Here is a 22,750-nt window from a genome sequence, read left to right on the forward strand (position 1 = left end):
AGCAATAAAAACGCTTAAATTAGTTTATCATCCACAAGTTGCACGAGGAAAATTTTTTGAGCTTTTAACCTGAAAATTAAACGACCCGGTAACGAATACCTCGCAGACCAGCACCAGGCCGCATACCATTTACCGACCACTGTTTTAATGATAAAATACGTTTACGTTTCGATGCCTTGGCAAATAGTGAATTCGCGTGCTTAACTACGTGAAGCAAAAGGATAAATATCTTTAACAACTTGTTTATTCCTGCCTTAAATTACCCCAAATCTAAAAAACGGCACTGTTGCTGAAATCAGATTTTAATATATTAGAGCTATGCACTGTGTGGTTCCACATGGTTGGAGATTTTATTTAATTCAGAAAAAATATTGTCGCGACTGCGCAACATATGAAGCACAAAATTGTAAAAGCGCGCCTATTGTTCTTCAAAGTTGCAAGGCGGGTCATCACAAATTAGAATGCACGTGAGCAGTGTTCTCGTCTGTATTCAAGAGTTTTTTTCTGTTAAACTGTCTTTCTGTAGCAATTCCATACTGTTACTTGATACCTACAGTGCAGTTACTGTAAACAGGGACAGTTACACGGATGGCTGTATGCTTTCCATCGCATTTGCAGACAACTACGTTTCTTTAAATTCTTTACATTTTATTGCCTGCTAAGAATGTCGCATCCCAAAAAGTTCCAAGATATAAAAGGAGGCGTTTGTTGTTGTTTCTGGTCAAACTTTTATGGACCACTTGTATAAGTGTTAAACGCTTTCTGTCAGATGTACGATATTGGTCATTACGCTTTTGATGATACAGTCAAATCAGTCGAAGGTGCCGGATTAGGACACAAACCACTGAGTTCCGAGATTAGACTTATCAACCAACATTAGTGTACTGGTAATAGTGAGTGCCATCTTATTGCTAGACATGACCGCAAGAGAAAATACTTGCAGCTCTCAAAAAAAGATCCACTCCAGTGAACCGGAAAATCTAGTTTTCTTCGACTTTCTGTCCTTAGGGTATTCAACTACTTGTACAATGTTACACAAAAAGAATAATTTTATTAAACAACTGGTGAAGATGGGACTACAGAAGTATATTTCCTAATGATGCCCTTTGAGTGTAGTATTTCAAATTGCTGTGACCTGCAAACAATGGTCCTTACAAAATTTGAACCTAGACCGTGTATAGAAAGGTTTGAAATGGATTGGCACCATCCGATGATTTATTCTATTATATTCAGTACACTAACAGCCAACGCAATATGTTTTACTACAAGGCAGTTTTGGTTCTTGTTCCATACGCGTATATACAAAACAGATGTCGAGAACATTTGTGTACATATTATTACAAACGCGTGAACGACTTAACACTTGTATTTGTAGCAAATATATTGCTTTAGGGCAGTGGTTCTCAACCTTTCGTGGGCCGTAACCCCCTAAAAATAACTTTTTGGCCTCGTGGCCCCATTAAAAATGTAAATGGCAAATTGAGAACCACTCCCTGGTTGAGAACCACTCCCTGGTTGAGAACCACTGCTGCTTTAGGGTGACCAGTCGGTTTGGACAAACATTGTAAAATGACGCCACATTTGATTTTTTCTTGATGTAAATTAAGTTCAGTTGTAAAGGCAATTTAAATCTTTTGAATTTGCTATGACCGCTTGCTTCTGCCTGAAACTTGTTTGACCTAATCTGTTTGTTATCCCTCAATTTAGGAATTTGCCCGCGGCCAGTTTGCCACATAAAAAAATCAGTAATGCAAGCACCGTCAAACATATATGCTAAAAATTGTCGATCATTTGTAAAATTCTTTGTTTGTCAGCTTGTATATTTCATAGTTTTGAAAACAGTGGTTAAAAATCAAATCAATGTTTGTGGACTGTCAAAGCGCCCTTATATTTTTGACTAGTATGTTTTGGTTATGGATTCGATAAACTATATCAAATGTTTTGGTGCAAACCAGATGTGAACACACGTGTCAAGATATATAACTCCGAATATAAAACTTTATACGGCTGGGCACATGTTTCTTAATGTGTAAGTACTCTTGCCCGAATACCGACAACAGTTATGGTTTCTTGCACTGGACTGAAACGAGCGGTGTAGGTAGCATCATACAGCTCGAGTAGATGCGCGCGAATTCTTTAGTGTTTCTCCTGTGTGTTACAATTTTGAAACCAGACGAACAGGTCACTTTTGCCACTAAGGTAAGTTACATGTCATGGGACGATTACGAATAATGGTTCCGTTTGCTTTAGCATGTTTAAACCGCTTAACATAGCCGGAGAATACGAAGTTTTACCGAAACTACTATAAAAAAACTACCCTCTTCGTTACACTAACGAAGTACGTACCAGGTAGAAGTGTTTAGCGTGCAAGCGGATTCTGACAGAACACAGGTGATAAATATCGCTACAACGATAAATAAAACGAAATAACCAGCTGTGTCAAAAAGAGTTTGTTATTACAATGATTCCAGTGTTTGAGCGATGGGAAACATTTATCAAATGCGTTTGGTCGTTGTATACTATGGTACAATGGATCTTCAGTCAAACACAAAGTGACTTACCTAGATTTGTTAACATGACATGGGCAAGGATATTTGTGATCGTCCTAATTACAGAAAACTCTTGAGTGTTCTCTAGCTTTCACTTTTAAAAGCCGTTGCTGCTACGCAACGAATTAACAGAACTTTAAATACTTTATTTTTCCCCTTCAATATGACGATCTTCAATGCAACATAGATACATGTGATTATTTGACTTCAATTGGCACGTCAATGCTATCAAATGCGGTCAAATCCGCGATAAAAAAACGATTATTTTCGCGATAAAAAACTCAAGCGGTCGGTATAAAATTAACGTTCAACGTGAGAAAACTGAATCGTATACAACCTAGGCTTCAAAAGTAAACGTTTAATTTATCAACTGTAAAAAAATGTTAGGAGCAAAAATATATTTTGTCATTAATCAGTAAACGAAAAGCGTTTTAACGTTACTGTTTTGGTACAGTGATTAACGACGACCTTGCCTGGTATTGTCAACAAAACAATTGAGCGATTGTCTACGATGCAAAACATCAAGGCCGAAAAGAACACTATGATGGAAACTGATGACAACAAAGTGGAATTCGGAAGATACGAAAAGCGACTATTGTTATTGCTTCTGATCAGTACCATTCCAAATAGCTTCAGTTCGTTTCAGTTCCTCTCTACACACTACACTCCAAACTTTCACTGTTCGTCGACTGTGGATTCAAGTGCGTTGGTAAGTGATGAAATTATTTTGATTGTAGGTTCATTGACTACATCAGTGGTTCCAAACCTTTTTATGACGCGACCCAAATACTTCCCAAAATTTTGTTTTGTAGTTTCTCGCGACCCATGGACATACATTCTTACTATTTTGGTTGTATGTCTGTATATCGGGAAAGTTTGTTTACAAAAAATTACTGCGCCAGTTTCGAATATCAAATTATTATCAAACAAAAATTATTCGTTTAGCGACCAGACATTTCTATTTAGCCCGGACTTCAGAGCATTATCAACCAGACAACGCTCAACAGTGAGCTAACACATATCTTATGACGTCACAAAGAGAATTACCCAATATCAAGCCAGGTTATCATCAAATTAAATATTTGGGCAACAATTTAAGTCTTGGAAATAAAAAAAAAACGCTACGAAACGAAGTAAAAACTAGATGTTCTTATTGTCACAAAAATAGTCGACCCAACAAAAATTTCAGGCGACCCCACTTTGGGTCGCGACCCATAGGTTGGGAAACACTGGACTACATCGTAGGTAACGACAAACAAACCTCGTAGTGAAACTGCCGATTTTTAGACTATAGTAACCCTTGTGCTATTCAATTCATTGTGGCCTATGTTTGCTTTATATTTTATTGATTTAACTTGTATGGCTTGATAACTATAGTTAATAGCTTTGTATAGAACGAACAAGCTTATTTTTAAACTTATCTAAGTTTTTATAGTAAACATGAGGCTAGGTTCCTATCACACAGTACCTTTCGCTGCTGTTTATTTTAAATGAGACAATATACCATAAACGTCAGCAAACTGGTTTTGTTGCAGGGAGAATCAAGTACCTTGACCAATGGACTACTGAATAATCGCTCAGTTGTTCAGGGCTTTTTCAACGATACTTCTTTGAATCAAAACGTTTGTTTGCACGTAAACAATTCTGGAAACCAAGGTAAATAATATATCAGAAATGTAATTAGGATTAATGTAAGAATAGTTTGTGTAAGTGAGCTGCACACAGTGCACACTGTTTCGACCTACAAGATCTCATCAGTGCGCCTGGTGACTAAACATTCGCTGTACAGGCCGGTATAGCCAGACCACGACACTCCAGTTTATTGGACTCACTGGCTAAAAGTCACGCCATAAAAACCTTAAAGCCTGATTGATATGTGTTCGGGATCATCCTTGATTTGAACCCCCTGAAAAAATGTTTTTCAGTAACACTTAAACGGCTTTGTGTTTGAATAGGAGAAGATGTAAGATTTCTTTAGTTTAAGGTTAAGTTGGTCAAAATGTTTGGATATGTTTCTGGTCGTGGCGCAAAGTAAACCGCGTGTTATTTTGTCAAAAAATTAGCAAACAACAGCAACGGTGATAATAATCGGATGCTTCCTTGCAAATCATTCCAGTTTGAAAATGATGTTAACACAGTGATTTCTGAGGTAAAACAGTAGTTGTTTATATTGACGAAGTGCGACTAATACAATTACATTTGTTTGTTTGCAACGCAGTTCCAGCTTGTATGCGACAAAGCATGGTTAAAGCCAACGTTGACGTCGTTGTACATGGGTGGAAAAATGTTCGGAGCCATGTTAGGTGGATTTGTTTCCGACAGGTTGGTACAAAATTTACTACAAGTAAATAAAAACTGAATCTAACTTTAACGTTCAGTTTAAAAAAGCGTTGATGCGGCCTTGTAATGATATATTCTGTTCTCAAAACCAAGAAGTACATTTTTTAGGTTTGGGCGTCGTTTCGGCTTTCTGTTCTTCACAGCATTGCAGTTTATATTTTCCCTTCTTACAAGCTTTGCATCTAGCATTCCGATGTATATAATATTGATTTTTTGTTCTGGAATGACCGGAGTTGCCAACTTTGAAATTGCGGCAGTAATGGGTATGTAAAGCTGTAGACGACCGACAATCAGAGATCGCAGTTTACATCTTTAGGCAATTGTAGTGTCCAAACAAATATTTTCTAGGATCTGAAATGGTAAGCTACGAAAAAAGAGGTTTGAATTACTTCTGTTGTGAAATGGGCTTCGCTATCGGTTATGTGATTCTTTCTCTGATGAATTACTTGTTTACAAGCTGGAAATGGTTTCTTGTGTTTGGGGGACTTGTTGGATTTATTTACATTCCCTACTACTGGTCAGATACTTTTTAAATTATTACACAACAACGTAGGCATAAATAACTTCACTAAAAGTTTGCATTTAAAAAAAGTATTTGTTACAATTCAAAACTTTGATAACAATTTATGCAAAGTTACAAACTCAGGTTAATCGATGAAACTCCATCTTGGTTGCTTGCCACTGGTCAAAACGACAGAGCTAAAAAGATTTTGCAGAAAATTGCAAAGTACAATGGTCGAAACGCTAACCTTGATGCTCGGGTATCGCTGATCGAAAAAAAATGCTCGGAAAATAGTTCAACTTCCACCGTTTGGTCAACAGTTGTGCAACTGAGCAAGGATTGGAGACTGATTTTCAGGCTATTTGTGGTCATTTTTTCATGGTAAATATTTCTTTGATCGTAATGAAATATAGAAACAAACTGATGTGCTAAAACATATTTTGGACAACGATTAACTAAAGTTAAGCTAAAAGTTAACGAACGGGTAAAACTGACAACGAAAAGCGGCTTTTACAGACACACAGGCATATGTTTTTACCAAAGCTACGTTCAAGGGCACGACTCTTACATACCAAATTTATTACCTTATTTGTCATGACAAAACTACATGTGAACACTACTCACGGATCTGTTCATAAGTTTAATGAGGAACATAATGGCCCAATTAGACGTAAAAGCGACATATTTTTAATTTAAACGTTTCGGTAAATGCGCGTGAAACTATATTATTTAATGTTTTATCGCGAAGTATGCTGTTATTAGATAGAGTTAGGAAATTTGTGTGACGAAATGTCACAATACCCCTGTTTCGATAATAATCAGGATGGTGAATGTGTTAACCGGTGATGCACCGAAGTTTCGGTTGGCCGAAACATTTCGGCCGATTATGCCGTTTTCCCATGTTTCGGTTTCGGCCCGAACTTTTTTTAAGAATTCGGCCGAACTGAACTTTTAATTGTATGAAATTAATGCCCAAAATACCATTGTCGCCAATATAAAACGTCAAAAAATGACTGATTTTGCATCTATGAAATACAAGACACGTGGTCTGAAAAATATTAGAAGTTTAGTAAAGCCTACGAATTGTGAAGGAGTTTTTGGAGTGTCAAAAGTTTGCATCAACAACAAAGGGTTCAGTTGCAAACATCCACTAGAAAGGGGATTTTAGGTTCGACCTGATTCGGTCAAAATTATGTTCGGTTTCGGATCGAACCTTTTTTGGCGGGTTCGGTGCATCACTAGTAATAATCCTTTGTTTTTTAAAAGAATTAACCATTGTGTTTTACAGGTGCATTACTTCTTTAACGTACTATGTTACCACCCTAAACAACGACGCTTTAAGTGGAAATCGATATCTCAACGTTTTCTATGGTTCCCTTACTGAAGTCTTGTCCGGTGTCATTTTTTATTTCTTTGTCACACGTTTGGGAAGACGAAAGTGTTACATGAGTTTTATGTTTATTGCCAGTATAGCAGTAATCGCAATTCCATTCCTGGACCACTGTGAGTGAAAAATTGAATAACTCTCTGGTCTATTTTTGAAAAATACACAATGAGGACGTTACAATAAAGCGAAATATTACTTTTATAAACTTTTTTTTCAATTTTTTGTAAAGTATCCAATTTAGCGTTGCTACCATACACATTTTAGTGAGTTTAGGTATTCTTTTCCGCAATGTTTCACACATGTGTTTTTTCAGGGAATGGAACGGCGGCAATGGTGATGAACATGTTGACAAAACTTTCGGTTGCAGTGGCTTTTTGTGTACTATTTCTCTACACCCACGAGTTGTTTCCAACACATATTCGAACCTCTGTGCTAGCTTTGTCATCTGCCATGTCTCGTATTGGAAGCATTATGGCACCATTTGTCATATACGCAAGTATGAAAAATGTGGTCCTCTTTGAAAATTAATGTTTTTTTTATAACTGTTGATTTATTGGCCGACCCATAAAGTGCGGAAATTTGTTGAAAAGGCACATTTTTAAAACTTAACTATACTGTGATTTTTTAAAAACATATTTTTATTAAACAAAATGTTAAAATTCAAGGGATTTTTGAGACGTTACTGCAAGTGAACATTTGTATTAAATAACACTATTAAACACAAGGTAATATTTCTGTGCAAAAGCGAATTATTAACTTGTTCTTTTATTTTGATTGTTTGCAATTTAGATTTTAAGAATAAGAAATGTTACATACCAGATTGTGGTTTATAAATGACGCTACTGATTCAACCGTATTGCTGGTAAATAGAAAATAGCTTGGTATTTCGAACAAGCACACATATTTGCAAAAAAATATTTTGTTGATTTGATTAAAAATGTATAGATGAGGTAAAGAGAAAATCGTTGACTTCAAATCCAACAAATTTAGTAAAATGTTGGGAAATTTGCTTGACTATATATTATCCATACTAAAAAATAAGCTAAATAAAGTCATACCAAACTTTTTATTTCTCACTTAGACGAGAGTGCTGAGGCAATAGCGCCATCTATTGGCATTGGAGTAACGGTTTTCATTTCTGCACTTTCGTATATCTTGTTGCCGGAAACAAAAAAAGCAAAACTACCGCAAACGATTGAGGATGCTAAAAATCTTGACAGGTAGTTTCAGAAAGATTTGGTTGCGTTTCAGCCTACAATGTTTTTTAAAGTATATGTTTTCAAGTTTCCTGTAAAGATGACATGACGCATGCTTTTGTTTTCTTTCCAGGCGACAGCAGCTACAACCCGATCATGTGTGAACTGTCTCTTCTTATTCAGCAAGCAAAAATGCAAATATGCCCCTAAATAAGAATCATTAATAATAGCGTGTGTGTTAACCGGTATTGTTTTGTGTAGATTTTTCTTTTATGCTTTGTTTAGCCTAGCGTTGTGATCTGGAGTAGTTCGAAAACTTAGAAATAGTCAATGTGTTTTCTTACTTCTTTCCTTCACGATGTTGATCAAATCTACGTTTTAGCGTTTTAATTTTATTACAAGACGTGTGAATCATTACTATGGGCGTATTTTATTTTAAGCATTATTTGTGCGGTAACGACTTGATTGTACCTAACATACATTAGGACTGGTTTTGTTTTGCATGTAGGTCCATGTAAACTGTTTAATTTTTATTATTGTAATAATATTTGTGGGACGCTACTGGTTTGGAACACGTCATTGTTTGAAATACGTCACGTATACCACGGTAAAATACTTAAATGTCTCTGCCGCGGCTCTTTGAAGTAACTGAAAACAGTAGCCTTGGGCGGATTGCGTCTTTTTTGACCCGTTTTCACAGAAATCCTTATTCCTATATGTATAGCCTCGTTTAACAGCGCAAACAGAACAGTCAGCTACTAATAAACCACTACATATGTACCGTGTACTCATTTTTTGATGTTTATTTGTGTTATCGGTAACTAACCTTGACAAACATATGACATAAACAACGCAATGTGTTGTGCTACTGTCCGATCATCTGGGTGAGTATCCATAACTGGATGAGCGCTAGTCATAGACCAAGTGTCAACAAATCCAACATTAGGAAGTTGACGAAACGTTCCACGGAGTATCTTGCAAAGACGAAAGCTAAACCACTCGCTGGGCACTGCGATTTTCGAAATTTTGTGACGTAAGCAGCCACGTATTATTACAGTGACATCAGGGGAAGCTTCAAGAAGACCTTTGATAGAATCTCTGATGGATTCTAGTCGTTTAATGTACACTACCGTATCCACTAGATAAAAATGCAAGGCTAGGTTGATAATAATGTAAAGGTTTTTTCCGTTGTTTGTGGGTTTTATGTCAGATAAAGTGTCCACCACGTATGGACGACTTGATGGTGGACCCAGACCGTGTAATGGCGACCCGTGGCCAAAGTAATGAACAGTGAGATTTAACGACTCCCTACGTCCATGACGAGGGCGTTGCCAAACCGTTTCGTCGCCATTATCATTTTCTTTTAATTTCAGCATTTGGGAAAGGACCAGATACCATTGACGAAGTGTAGAATCGCCAATTAAGTAAATGACTTTGTTTTTGAAACATTTCTCTGCTCGTTTTAAGTTTTCAGTATCAACGTTGTTGCACTGTAGCGACCTCCAACGACCATCAAGATACAGTCCAGGGTTTTTGCCTAATTCAGGTACGTTAGCATATTCACTAACACCAGATGAACGGTTGCATGGCGGCAATTTATCAAACATTCGTGTCGCAAACCCCGATGTACATACTTTGAACGTTACACCGGAGCCATTTATTTCAGCTTTCCAATTAATATTTTTGGTAAATAGTGGTTGCTTGCCGACCACCAGACTCTGTTCTTCAACATTGCGAATTGCTATCCATTTCAGCTTGGTGCATTTTTTGTCATGGGGTCGGTAGCAGAACCATGTTATGCCTTTGTCGGGACGTGAAAAATTGCACGGTGGATTTAGAGAGTCTCTGTAAAAAAATTGATTATCAAATTTTTTTTTCGCTATTTTGGTCTTAAGAATGGCCTTTGTGCTGTTTACAACTCCTAAACAAAGCACCAACTATTGTTGGGTGGTTATTACGTCACATATCATTTGTTATTTAAAATATACATCAGACCAACATCGTTGAAACATACACAGCAAACCTGGGTTAATCCGGACCCGTTTGGACCAATAAAATTACCCGATGTCGATTAGTTAAAGCCTTACCATGTTACAAATCATTTGCACCTCAAGTTTTGTCTAAATTAGGCAAAGATCAGAATTAACCGAATCCGGTTTAACCAAGGTTTGCTACTGTTGCGTGACGATGACGCGTAATTTCAAGCAACTCTTTCACGCTAAAATCTAAAATAACAGACTAAAATAAGTTCATTTTTGAAAAATACTTTTTAGATTTATGTTTTTTTCCCGGTATTCGGCCAAAATTTGTCTGTAAAGTTTAGTTGTGTTCCGTTCCAAACACTGATTTTTTTATTTGTCAAGATTACTAGAAACTGACCTGATCTTTAGTCCCACGTTACATTCCTGTTTGTCCCCATTTACATAAGTTCCATAGAAAACAACCCCCCGACCAACAAATCCGTTTGTTTTACTTATCAAGGTCGCAACAGCTTCGCTTGAATGCACGAGTTCGATGATCAGTTGTGTCTCTCCTGCCCACAGTAATGGCGCAATGATACTGTACGACCCATTGCCGAAGTCTTGTACATCAGGGGCCAAAGCATTTCCATTGGGTCGTCCATTTTCACCAACACCAATCAATCTGCAAAAGGTGCTAAATCAAATCTTAAGCTAAAGTTAAACGTGAAACATAAAGTGTGACGCGACCCATTTTTTTGTGACGTGTCCCAAATACAAATACTTCCCAAAATTTTGTTTTCAGGTTTCTCGCGACCTATGGACATGTATTCTTGTTATTTTGGTTGTATGTTAGTCTACGAATGAGGAAAGCTTTTCGAAAATTACAGCTCCAGTGTGGATAATCAAAAATTCAAACAAATATTATTTGTTTTATTTCGACCACACATTTCCGTTTACCCCGAACTTTAGAGAGCTGGTGCTCAACAGTGAGCTAACACATAATTTATGAAGTCACAAACAGAATTGACCATTATAACTTGAAGTTGCCATGAAATCATTATTGGGTTATAACTTCTAAAACAATTTAAAACCGCTGAAAAGTAAAAATAACGCTACGGAACGAAGTCAATAAGTTAATGCTCTTATTGTCATAAAAACCAGAGACCCAACTTTGGGTCGCGATCCATAGGTTGGGAAACACTGGCTTAGCACAAACACTACAATCAATTTTGAAAAATATTTCTCATACTGTTTTTGTATATTTCCCATACTTATTATATAATCCCATATAAGCCAAAGTTTTTGTAACATTTTCTTGTTTCTGCAAGCAGAAACTTATGGGTCCTCACACATGCAAAGTTGTAAATAATGCCAATTCAGAGATAACCATCAGCAAGTTTGGAACTATAAGTTGCAACACGGCATTAAATACTCCTAATAATCATTCTTTATGACGTAGACTACTAACTATCCATAACTCATTAAATCTTGCCATTGTATGTAAAATTCACAAATTTTTGGTGTTAGTGGGGTAAGTGGTGGGGCTACAGGGTAAAAAAATCTACACCTTAAAATGGCATATTCTACATGCTGTCCAAATTTCATCCCATTTCAACATTATTAACAAAGTTCACGCTTTTTAGGGGTAATGGTGTTAATGGCGTGGATACAAAGTTGAACACCCGATCGACACATCAGAATAGTGTATTCTATAAACTGTCCAATTTTCATCTAAATCGGACATTGTTTAACATGTTTACCAATTTCAGGAACTAGTGGGGTGACTGATGGAATTCCACTGCCAAACTAATAACTAACCAAACCACAATGACCCAAACTATACAGTCCTGTAAAATTTTATCCAAATCGGCCCAATGTTTTTCAAGGGGACTCAAAATAACAAGGCAAATAACCACATTTTACATACCGAACATGAAAATAGTCTCCTCCGTGAGTTTTTGGTTGGTCGTATCCATTTTTGGCCCGAACAATCGCTTGGAGAAGATCGCCCACTTCGTATTTATTACCAAAATTTGCTGGTTGAACTCGGACAAAAGAAAATTTTGCCGATGTGGTTTGTGAAACATGTGTTGGCCACTGTACTCGTCCATTTTATATGGCTGACAAATAGGAGGCTGCTTCTGGATAATAAGGTCTCCAATATCTTGTCCCAAAATATACATTTTCTTCCTTCTTGGGAGTGGGTAAAAAACTTTTGCTGCTTGTGTTGTATTGTAGATACGTATTCGGGCGTTTTGTTGATAAATCAATTTGCAATGATTTTGAGTAAACCGTTTGAGCATGGTTGTAGCTCCAGTAAAGTAGCACAGTGATAAATCCGGCCCCAATGAATGAAAAAACACAAAATTTTCTCCATGTTTTTACTCGTTTGTACATATTTTACGATCTGTACCGGAATACTGCAAATCAAATGTTGGAAACTGTTTCTGTCACTAAAGTCGGTTAAAAGCAAAGGCAACAATTTGCAAAGTTTAACTAAAAGCCTGACTATACCCGAATGCCGTTCTCAAACGACAATCACTAAAGTCCGGCTTTGCCTACCGATGCTATACGCTAGCGGTTCCCAAACTTTGCAATTTTTTTTTCTGGTCCCTTTACAAGACAAAAAACAACAAAATTGTGGGCAAACAACCGCGTTTTAGGTTATTGTGGCGAAATAAAGATAATTTTCAGTAATATACTGTCCTCTACATGGGTAGCTTTTGAAGAAGTTCAGTAACTGCGTTTGGCCCACACTCGACTAAATGCAGAAATACACGGACGTATTCCTTATTTAGTCTCCATTTTCTTCTTCTCGGGGTCTCGCGACCCATCGATATGCATTCTTACTATTTGGGTCGTATTTTTGTTTGTAAATCAGGAAAGTTTTTTGAAAATAACTACGCTAGTTTAAAAAATAAAAAACATCAAACAAAAATTATATTAACTTTAGAGCTGGTTCACAATTCAAAGCCTTGGAAAATAACAAAATAACGCTACGAAATGTAGATGCTCTAATTGTCACAAAAACTGGCGACCCAACAGAATTTACAGGCGACCCAACTTTGGGTCGCGACCCATAGGTTGGGAAACACTGGACTAACAGATCACTAAGCCTTTGTTAAAGCCCAGTGTTTGTATAATCTATGATGCGTTGTTAATACTTTGAACTGTTGTCACATTATGTATGTAATCAGATAATCTGAGATTTTACCCTGTGTCGTATTTTATGTTTTAAAATTAGATGTTGGTGTGTAAAAGGTTTAATTCATTTAGAGGTAAAGCCCTGCTAAATAGTTTAACTCTAATTTAAACTGAAATTAGCACACAAAGATCCATAAGCGTTAGAGTGAATTCACGCTTGACTGAGTATAAATTAAAAGACCTAATCTTTCCTATTATAAAATCATATTTTAGTTTGTGACGCTAGTTTAGACTTGAGGTAAATATTGAGATCTTAATAGGCTAACTAGAAACGTTACAGTGTAGTTTGTGCAGTATTTCTGCATTCGAAGCGCAGTGTTTAACAAGTCAACAATTCACTAGTCCAGTGCCAGCACAACGGTTAATTTTGCCACTGATGGATTCTGCAATAAGGTCTTCATAATGTAATAAAACACAAACTTAAAAACCCCTATGCCAGCACCCGAAATGCACTGGTTGGATGATATTACACTAGACATCAATATAGCCAACATATAAATTCAAACGATCAAATGCATATAGGTCTTTCAACGCGCACGTGATGTAGACGCGACACTGCAAGGCTTTGCACTCGACTGGTCTACTAACCTGTTTTCAAAGCCTACCGAAACTTTTGTCTAATCAAGCTGCTGTGGTAGCACCCTAGGCATGCTATAATAAGTTGTCGCTGTGAAGCCAACCGTTTTTTCAAAATACGTCCCCAAACTTTTTGGGTGTTTCTCCCTCTGCTTATTGTGGAATTTTTAGTTCCTTACCCACTAGCTACACAAAGTCAGCAACCTAGTTTAAAGGTTTGACAAACTAATGCTTAAATGTAAACGCACAGCTGATTCAGTACCAGGTGGAACAATTGGATGAAAACACAATCAAAACATACAGCAATACACCGATATCAAAGTTTAACTGTCAACTTCCAAGTACAACTTGTTTAGTGACTTTTGCTTTTGTTCGTAATCTGAAAGTACAACATAGTTTTCACTTTCAGTTGCCCGTTTACCCGTACATAAGATGCTGACTAAACCTTTCTATTATGAATTACAGGTTCACATTTGTTTGTGGTGCCCAACTCATTAAACTTAATTAGATAACTGATACAGAGTCAACCTTGTCTGTATTACTACTAGCCTAATTGCCCCTTTCAGAAACAATTTAAACAGTGGCCTTTGTCCATCGATAAAAGTAAGATAAATCCTCTTGTCAATTGCTAATTACACGTAAAAAGTGACAATACATTACACATGCATAATGAATATCTTACAGATCGCGTAGAAATTCCTTCCCGGTGGGGAACCACTGGACTAAACCATCAACACCATGTGTGCGGCTGGCGTTAATGTTTGACAATAATACTTGAGAACAGGTTTTTTTTTAAGGTTTGGTTTGGGTGACCGCTAAGTAGTTTTAAGAGACCGCAAGTGTTTCATTTAAATACCAAAAAATCCAAAGTCCAAATTTTGGGAAACCGCTGGAGAAATTTGAAATCCAAAACACCTTAAAAAAACACTGCTTGAGAAAAACAGTCAGACCGGTTGTTCTTGTCATCAGTAATGGAAACCAATTGTGTAGTTTAGAACTGTTTTACAAAAGGTGATTTCTTCTACATGTCATTGATCTTGATGATTCAACAAAGCTTGAATTTTTGTTTAGAAATTAGAATTTCAAATAAGCTAACATATTTTGCAATGCATGTTATTTAGCAACCTAAAACGAAGATTCACTGTTATGACTAGGGCAATTATTTTTTGACCTAAAAATCGAAAAATTTTGACCTTAAAAAACTTTTTTTGACAAAATTTTGACCTATGAAGAATTCAAGTAGTTAAATTACGCATTATCATTCAAAAAGTTAAAATATGGCTAATCTAACTAGAGCGAAAGAATGTGCAAAAGTCTAACAGAAGGGCAAAAATCTGAACATAGACCTAACCTATTCTGAAAAGGGAATGAGCTCAGTAAAAATCACTGCCAAAAAACTGCAGCTAAGACACAACGAAAATTATTCAATACATTTGTATAAACGAAAGATACATGAAGTATCTAAAGCAAAACCGAAGCAAGAGCTGCACCTAACCTGCAGCTGCCGTAAAATGACTTGGGACCTACCAAAATTTTGCACGTTTTGAGGTGTGTTGAGCACGCCATATCAACCTAATTGTTTCACTCACTTGATGGTTTATGATTCGCAAAAATTGGGGCAATGGGCCAATTACAACAGTATAAAGTAGGCTACAAGGTGTAAAACGAACAGTTTGCTGGCAGTGCAACCTCTACAACACCACGACAATGCAGTTTGTATACAATTTTAACTTTGTAAAAAAAATTGACTTTGTAAACAATTTTGACAATTTTTGACCTATTCTAAAAATTTTGACAAAATTTTGACTTTTTTTGACAAGTCAAAAAATATTTGCCCTAGTTATGACGTTCCCATGCTATGGTCTGTAAAACATTTCCTGGCAAACCGTTTTCACGCGAATCGTTCTGAACCACCTGTACTAAATTTTAGGCCTACAATTTAACTGTTCGTCACTGACCTCATAACGTGTGACGTAAACCATGTTTGGTGCCCAGCACAAAAACAAATTATTCATTATTCTTGCTACTGTCACGACATATTTCTTCCTGAGCAGTGGCGGCTGGTGTATAGGTGCTGGGAAACTGTACCAATTCCTGTAATGTAGGCTTTTTTGAAAGAAAATGTCAATATGAAAAGGTATTTTGGTTTTCTTTTAAACCACAATCTGCCAGTTTATAGAGGGCACTCTTGTTCTGAAAGAGCTCCGACGTGAAAAAATAAAATAAGTGAGAGCACCGGGGCTCTGTAGCCAACTGCTGAGAAGTTGCCACGCTACTACATTCCGACATTCTATTCCAGCAAGAAAGATGAGCGTGTTTTTTTATATCAAAACTGCAAACGTTCTGTTTGGTCGAGCACTGCCAGGGCTGCCACTTTGGTGTGAATGAAAACATCTAGTTTGACCTCAAAAAATATCTGGAATCATTTAGATTGAAAAACAAAACATCCAAAAATATATCTAAACATAAAATAAGCCAATTTAATGTAATATATTAGTCACACAACAACGCATATGAAGGTTTTTAATAGAAATTGATCTATATTTGATGCTAAAGAAGCTTACTTCTTCCTTTTCATCACTATATTCTTTACAAACGTTAAAAAACATCTAGATCCCAAATTTTACATCTAGGCTTAACCAAAACTATCTAGATCTAGCTATAAAATATCTAGAGTGGCAGCCCTGAGCACACTGGACATCTCACGTTAACGCTCGGTGCTTTGCCAAACACGCTAGGTGCATTGTGACGTCACAAACATTCCCAATTCCACGCTAGTTGTGTAGCTTTCCAAGGTCCCTTGCGTCACCAGCGGTGTGTTAAGCTGTACAGACCCCAGAAAACGCGTTATTCCAACATGTGGCGCATTTCATAAAACAGTGATTTTTGTTATTGGATACCCTTTCAAAAACCAGTTTTGTATACATGGGCATTTTGTATGCAAATTTAATACACGGGTCAGTTTGTGCAAGTGCTCGGCCGAGCACCGAGCATAAAAAAACAGCGATGCTCGGTACCGAGTACTCGGGTTCCGGCTCGGTTCGGCCCATCCCTGATTAACACCATTTAATTGTGTGCTTTTTTGCCGTTTCGAACGCAACCGTTGCGCCGACTTGGCATTCCAGCGGGTTGCCCTAATTCAGCGCTCTTCAACCGGGGTTCCGCGGAACCCTAGGGTTCCGTACAACCCTTACAGGGGTTCCGTGAACGTTAAGAGTTGCACAGGGGTTCACAGCATTTTGGTGTAGCAATTCAAACATGAATGATTCATAATGTTATTGTTGTGAACAGCAATGCTCGCCTGTACGAGCTAGTTGACCTTGGTTACACCATTGATCAATTGTGACGTAATAAACACAGTCTTGATACACTTTGGCTAAGTTGCGAGATATATATAGAAACGACCGATCCAAGTAACATGGCAACGTGTTCAGTGAATCGTTTAATTAAAGTCAACTTTTGCGCTTGGGGTGTGCTAAGTAAAAATGCTTGTTTTTTCTATGATACTTGTATTACATTAAAATTATTTTATGGGGGTTCCGCAAAGTTTGACAAAACACCTTGAGGGTTCCGTGCCACTAAAAAGGTTGAAGAGCACTGCCCTAATTACACACACCCTAACCTTTTCCTTAAGGACAACCTATGGATTGTTTTTTTCTTTTAACGAGAAACGGTGTAACTGCGATCCAGCATGTTTGTTTAGTGTTTGGTCGGTGCATGAAGAATTTTACCGGTTTTGTACAAACTTTTGGTGTCAATTGGTCTCGTTTTTATCGTTTAACCAATTGCAACTTGCGCCTAAATTTGTATCGTGACTGTTTTTAAAAGTTTTAAGAGTAGCTACCGGTTTTTTTTTTAATTGTGTTTTTCGACAATCAAGAGGCAGTCCGAGAACTGAAATTTGCCCTTTGTCGTTCATGGGGTTCGAACCCAGGATACTTCCGGGCTACCGGTTTTCTTATGAGTTACCGACTAGCCGTTAAAGCAGCGTCCTGAACCTTAGAAAGAGAAGTAATGTTGCCACGTACTAATACACGTTTGTTTGCCTTTAAACGCTATTAAGACTGACTTATGTTTCAAACAGTATCCCTAATAACTGTTCTAACTGGCGAAAGTGACAATAAGAATAGTGAAAGCAGGTGTGATTCCAAAAGTAGCGTCACGAAATCTGTTTTGAAACAAACCTGGTATTATTTAGTAAACGTTTAAAATGCCAAAAGCTCATGCGAAAACTCATATTGTGCTTATGTTGTCAGCATACAGTTGATGGATATTTTCTCGAAGTAAAACGGAAATATATAGGCAATGGGAAACGAAATATGATAATAGCAGTTACCAGGGAAAATATTGCCTGTCCTTTTATTTAATTAAATAAATTACGTTTGTTTTGAGAATCGATTAACTTGTTTTAAATGATCTAAAGTAAACTGTTGGATGTCAATTGTTTTCCATCAGTTGAAGCATAGCCAACTGGATTACTAGTAGAGTAGCACGAGCAAGAAAGTTTTTTGGCATTACTAGAAGGAACATTTATTTGTTTTGTAAGCTGTTTTCTTGAGTGTGATAATGTAATGAACTTCGCTTTTCTTTTTTTCGTTCGAAAGTTAACAAGCTTATTGAATTTGGGTATATGGTCCGCAAACTTTTGTACTAACTTATTTAAACAAATAAATAAAATCCCAGACCAGGCCTAAACTCATTTCATACAAGGTACAAATGCTACATTAAAAATGTTCATGGTAAATGAAATTATTGATATTAACCAGGGTGACGTTTGTAAATTCTTTATTCGTAGTAAAAAATTATTGTTTGCTAGTCTATATTACAAAGCTGGAAATGGAACAGGATAGTAAAAAAATGGAATTCGGAAGATACGAAAAGCGACTATTGTTATTGCTTCTATTTAGTGCCATTCCAAACTGCTTTAGCGCCTTCCAGTTCTTTTTCACACACCACACGCCAGACTTCTACTGCCTGTCGATTGTAAATTCAGGTGCCCTGGTAAGTAGGCCTAATCAGTTTTCTCACATGTGTTTGTCGCGTACTAGTATGCAATTATTCACACAAGTGCGACGTGCGTAACATTTCTCAAGTCAGCGTTTAGAGATAACCCAAAAACGAGTTCCATCCAGTTCAACTTTATTTGTAGAATGCCGACCACGCCCAAAACGTGTTGCAATACCACACAAACGCATTGTTACGACAGACACTTATGACGTCATATAGCATTGCCCAATCTTGGGTTCGTTTGCAGTGTTAATTAACTGCTAAGTGTGAAAGTGTGAATGGAAGCATTAATTACAAACCGCGCGCATTTCAACTCAAGTTAAGTAAATTTAAATATGGGAGCATAAAGTTATGCCGCATAATAGGAGATGGTGAAAACTAGTGATGTCGGCTAAATATCGGTTCGGCCGAAACCGAATCGGTTTTGTGGAATAAATTCGCTCGAATCAACCTAATGTTTTATGACGTCACGCGAGTCGTACGCTACGCATTTGACATGAAAAATGGTTATCTCTCACGCAGTTAGTGTAGAATAGTGATGTATCGTCCTCATTTCAGTTCTGTGAGATTTGAAATTCCCTCAAGCATGATTGGCAACCTGCCAATGACAATGTATTTGAAAAATATAAAAAGGGACGCGATTTATCCTAATGGTGTATTTTGAAAGATTGCGTGGCATCATACTAATCAGAAAGACACGTTTAACGCTTTAATTTTGTGTTCGCAAAAGATTCGGTTTCAGCCCAATCGCAGGTAATTCGGCCGAAACCGAATCTTTGCAAAAATGATCGATTCGGCCGAATAAATTCGGCAAACCGAATATTCGGTGCATCTCTAGTAAAAACTGAAAATAGTCACTCAAAAACCCGACAACGTAACATATTATGAGAATTAAGGTTATAAACTAAACGCCGAGGCACCAAAGTAGCCTACGTCTCCTTTCCGTCTCTTTTAAAAAAAGATTCTGTCTTTTCCTCGTTCATTATAGGACGACGTCAGTGCAATGACCTACGGACATTCAAATAATCGTTCAGATCAGAAACAAAACGCGTGTCAGTTTAAAAATAGTTCTGCAAACATTGGTAAGAAGCAGATTATATTATTATGTTGATTTAGTTTTTGCTGACAAAGTCATTTATTTCCACGCCTGCAGGTATTTTATACCTTCTTACACTACGTATCCGCTCTGCTTCTTTTCGTTATTATAACCACATAATAATGGCAAAAGTGTTTGGCAAAAGGGTCTAACTCTGAACGGCGAGCATGCCGCTTTCTACTTTTTTTATTTTGTTATATTTCTTATTAACGTCAGTTAATTTTGCATTATTGTATCTGAACAGAATTTTTTGTTTTATTTGTCGAGATTGACAATACTTTATTCGCTTTATATATTGTTGCCGATACGCATTCGTGAACTACATATTATCCTTCTACACTTACAGTAAGTCTTAGTTTGCATTTTGGCTTTAGCGACTCACAGCAGCAGCAACAATGATACTGAGACGCTAGTTCGATGTGATTCGTTTCGATTTGAAGGTGATGTCGACACCGTGATTTCGAAGGTAAAAAAGTTAATAAATGAGAAGATGCATTTGTATAATAATAGTAAATCTCTAATTCCTCTTGTAAGGGTCTTTTTTTAAGAGTCAAATATTTTTGAACAACGCAGTTTCAACTTGTATGCGACAAGGCGTGGATAAAGCCGATGATGACTTCAATGTACTTGGGAGGAAAAATGTTTGGAGGCATTTTTGGTGGATATGTTTCCGACAGGTATCAAATACACATACACAAGAACAATGTTATGCCGAGTGTAAAACCTGCAACAAAATATATCATTTGACTATACTGACTATAGTGAAAAAATAAACATATCAGAACTCGTTGCAGAAAATATTCAAAGCACTTTTTTTGTGAATTACCGCATTATGTAATGTCACGTTTGCAAATAATAACTTTTGTTCCAAACTTAGAGGCGGTTTTGATGCATTGTCGGTTACCGGCAACAAAACAAGCTTAACAGTTGTAAAATTGTTGTTACGCAACCGATTATTGTCATAGAAAATACAAAAGGCTGCAAAACACAGTTGTGCTATTTCCACAAAAGCACCTAAACTAGTTTTTAGGCGACTCAAACTTTATGAAAATCTGCTGTAAAGGTTTATTCAATGAAATTAAACAACTGATTACTAACTGTTTTCTAGGTTTGGGCGTCGTTTCGGTTTTCTATTCTTCACAGCGATGCAGTTTATAACTTCGTTTATTACAAGTTTTTCACCTAACATTCCTGTGTACGCTACAATTCTATTCTTTTCCGGAATGACCGCTTTCGCCAACTTCGAAATTACGGCTGTTATTGGTGATTAGATACTTTGATTATATTTTTGTTTTTAGGACCTAAGATGATTGAAGATAAGTTAAAAAACTAAAGTTTGCAAAGCTTGAGCTACATTAGATTATATTTTGAATAATTCTTTAACAAAATACTTTGCAGGTTCTGAAATCGTAACCTACGAAAAAAGAGGTTTGAATTACTTCTGTTGCGAAATGGGCTTCGCTATCGGTTATGTGATTCTTTCCCTATTAAATTACTTATTTACAAGCTGGAGATGGTTTCTTGTGTTTAGTGGACTTATTGGATTTATCTACATTCCCTACTACTGGTCAGATACTTTCGTTTTTATAATAATTCAAAAATTAGTTTCTAATTCGATATCATGAACTTAGGTTAATCGACGAAACCCCATCGTGGTTGCTTGCCACTGGTCAAAGGGACAAAGCTGAAAAGGTGTTGCAGAAAATTGCAAAGTACAACGGTCGAAGCATCGACGTTAATGCACAAATATCGCTCATCGAAAAACAACAATCGAAAAAAACTTCAGCTTCCACCATATGGTCGACATTTGTGCAACTTAGCAAGGAATGGAGTTTGATCATCCGGCTATTAGTGGTCATATTTTCATGGTAAATGTGATATTCTGATGGCTAATGATTTAAAAACGGGCCCAAAACTTTTAATTTACACTTGTTAAATGCCTAAGCTGGCATGATTATTATGGCCTGTGGCACTTTCTTTTACAGGTGCATTACATCATTAACGTACTACGTTACCACCTTAAACAACGACACTTTAAGTGGAAATCGATATCTCAACGTTTTCTATGGTTCCCTTACAGAAGTCTTGGCTGGATTTATATTTTATTTCCTTGTCTCACGTCTGGGAAGACGAAAGTGTTATATGGGTTTTATGATCATTGCGAGTATAGCAGTAATCACGATTCCATTCCTGGAAAAATGTGAGTTTGCTTAGAATCAAGTTTTAGTTCTCTCATGAACGTCAAAGGTTTTTTTAAATTGTACAGAAAAACTGGTCTAAAATTATCAGTAGTTACACACATTTTGAAAAATAAATGGAAATCAATTTCGTTAAATTTGGTATTTTGTCATCAATACTAACCTTGTTACTTCACGTTGTCACATCTCCTTGAAGTCACGTGTTTTTTGTTTGAAATTTGCATGTGCTTTTATAGGGAATGGAACCTTCGCAATGGTCACAACAATGCTGGCAAAACTCTCTGTAGCAGTGGCATATTGTGTAATCTTCCTCTTCACTCAGGAGCTATTTCCCACCAATATTCGAACCTCTGTGCTAGCTTTGTCATCTGCCGTGTCTCGCGTTGGAAGCATTATGTCACCATTCGTCATATACGCAAGTAAATGAAATAATTTAAAGTTAAAATAATCTGCGATTGAATGAAAGTTTATTCGTTTATTGGATGCGTTTTAAGTAAAAACAAGTTTCTACGATAAAAAATAAGTTTCTTTTACTTTAGTTTTTTACGCAACGCATGGTTTTTTAAACAAATGCGTTTTTTATTGTTTTAGATGAGAATGGCTACGCACTAGCGGCATCTATTGGCATCGCAGTGGTCGTTTTCATTTCTGCACTTTCGTATCTCTCGTTGCCTGAAACAACAAAAGCAAAACTGCCGCAAACGATTGAGGAAGCAAAAAATCTCGGCAGATAA

The 22,750-nt window shown here is 36.8% G+C and overlaps 3 protein-coding genes across 4 annotated transcripts; 2 read left to right on the forward strand and 1 right to left on the reverse strand.

Moving 5' to 3' along the window:
• The first annotated feature begins 494 nt into the window (after positions 1-494).
• Positions 495-8,761, forward strand: LOC145214075 (organic cation transporter protein-like). Of its 2 annotated transcripts, XM_080082524.1 has the most exons (12): positions 495-2,199; positions 3,004-3,258; positions 4,085-4,205; positions 4,613-4,698; positions 4,768-4,871; positions 4,998-5,152; positions 5,238-5,406; positions 5,536-5,772; positions 6,680-6,894; positions 7,092-7,274; positions 7,860-7,998; positions 8,108-8,761. In XM_080082524.1, exons 2-12 carry the CDS (start codon positions 3,061-3,063, stop codon positions 8,136-8,138), a joined length of 1,638 nt encoding a protein of 545 aa, XP_079938650.1. In that variant the 5' UTR covers positions 495-2,199; positions 3,004-3,060; the 3' UTR covers positions 8,139-8,761. The 2 variants fall into 2 exon arrangements, with proteins under 2 accessions (XP_079938650.1, XP_079938649.1); XM_080082523.1 differs by having other exon boundaries at positions 495-3,258.
• Positions 8,759-12,047, reverse strand: LOC145213062 (NXPE family member 1-like; the record flags this gene model as incomplete). The annotated part of the gene is made up of 3 exons (XM_080081304.1): positions 8,759-9,819; positions 10,354-10,617; positions 11,863-12,047. Coding segments are annotated over 3 exons (1,473 nt in total), but the record flags the coding sequence as incomplete, so codon positions are not given.
• Positions 12,048-18,490: 6,443 nt separating this feature from the next.
• Positions 18,491-22,750, forward strand: LOC145213063 (organic cation transporter protein-like). The gene is made up of 10 exons (XM_080081305.1): positions 18,491-18,716; positions 19,711-19,804; positions 20,193-20,284; positions 20,392-20,495; positions 20,927-21,081; positions 21,217-21,385; positions 21,450-21,686; positions 21,804-22,018; positions 22,253-22,435; positions 22,608-22,750. Exons 1-10 carry the CDS (start codon positions 18,552-18,554, stop codon positions 22,748-22,750), a joined length of 1,557 nt encoding a protein of 518 aa, XP_079937431.1. The 5' UTR covers positions 18,491-18,551.

The sequence above is a fragment of the Phallusia mammillata genome, chromosome 2, assembly GCF_965637545.1.
Source record: "Phallusia mammillata chromosome 2, kaPhaMamm4.hap1.1, whole genome shotgun sequence".
NCBI classification, from domain to species: Eukaryota; Metazoa; Chordata; class Ascidiacea; order Phlebobranchia; family Ascidiidae; genus Phallusia; species Phallusia mammillata.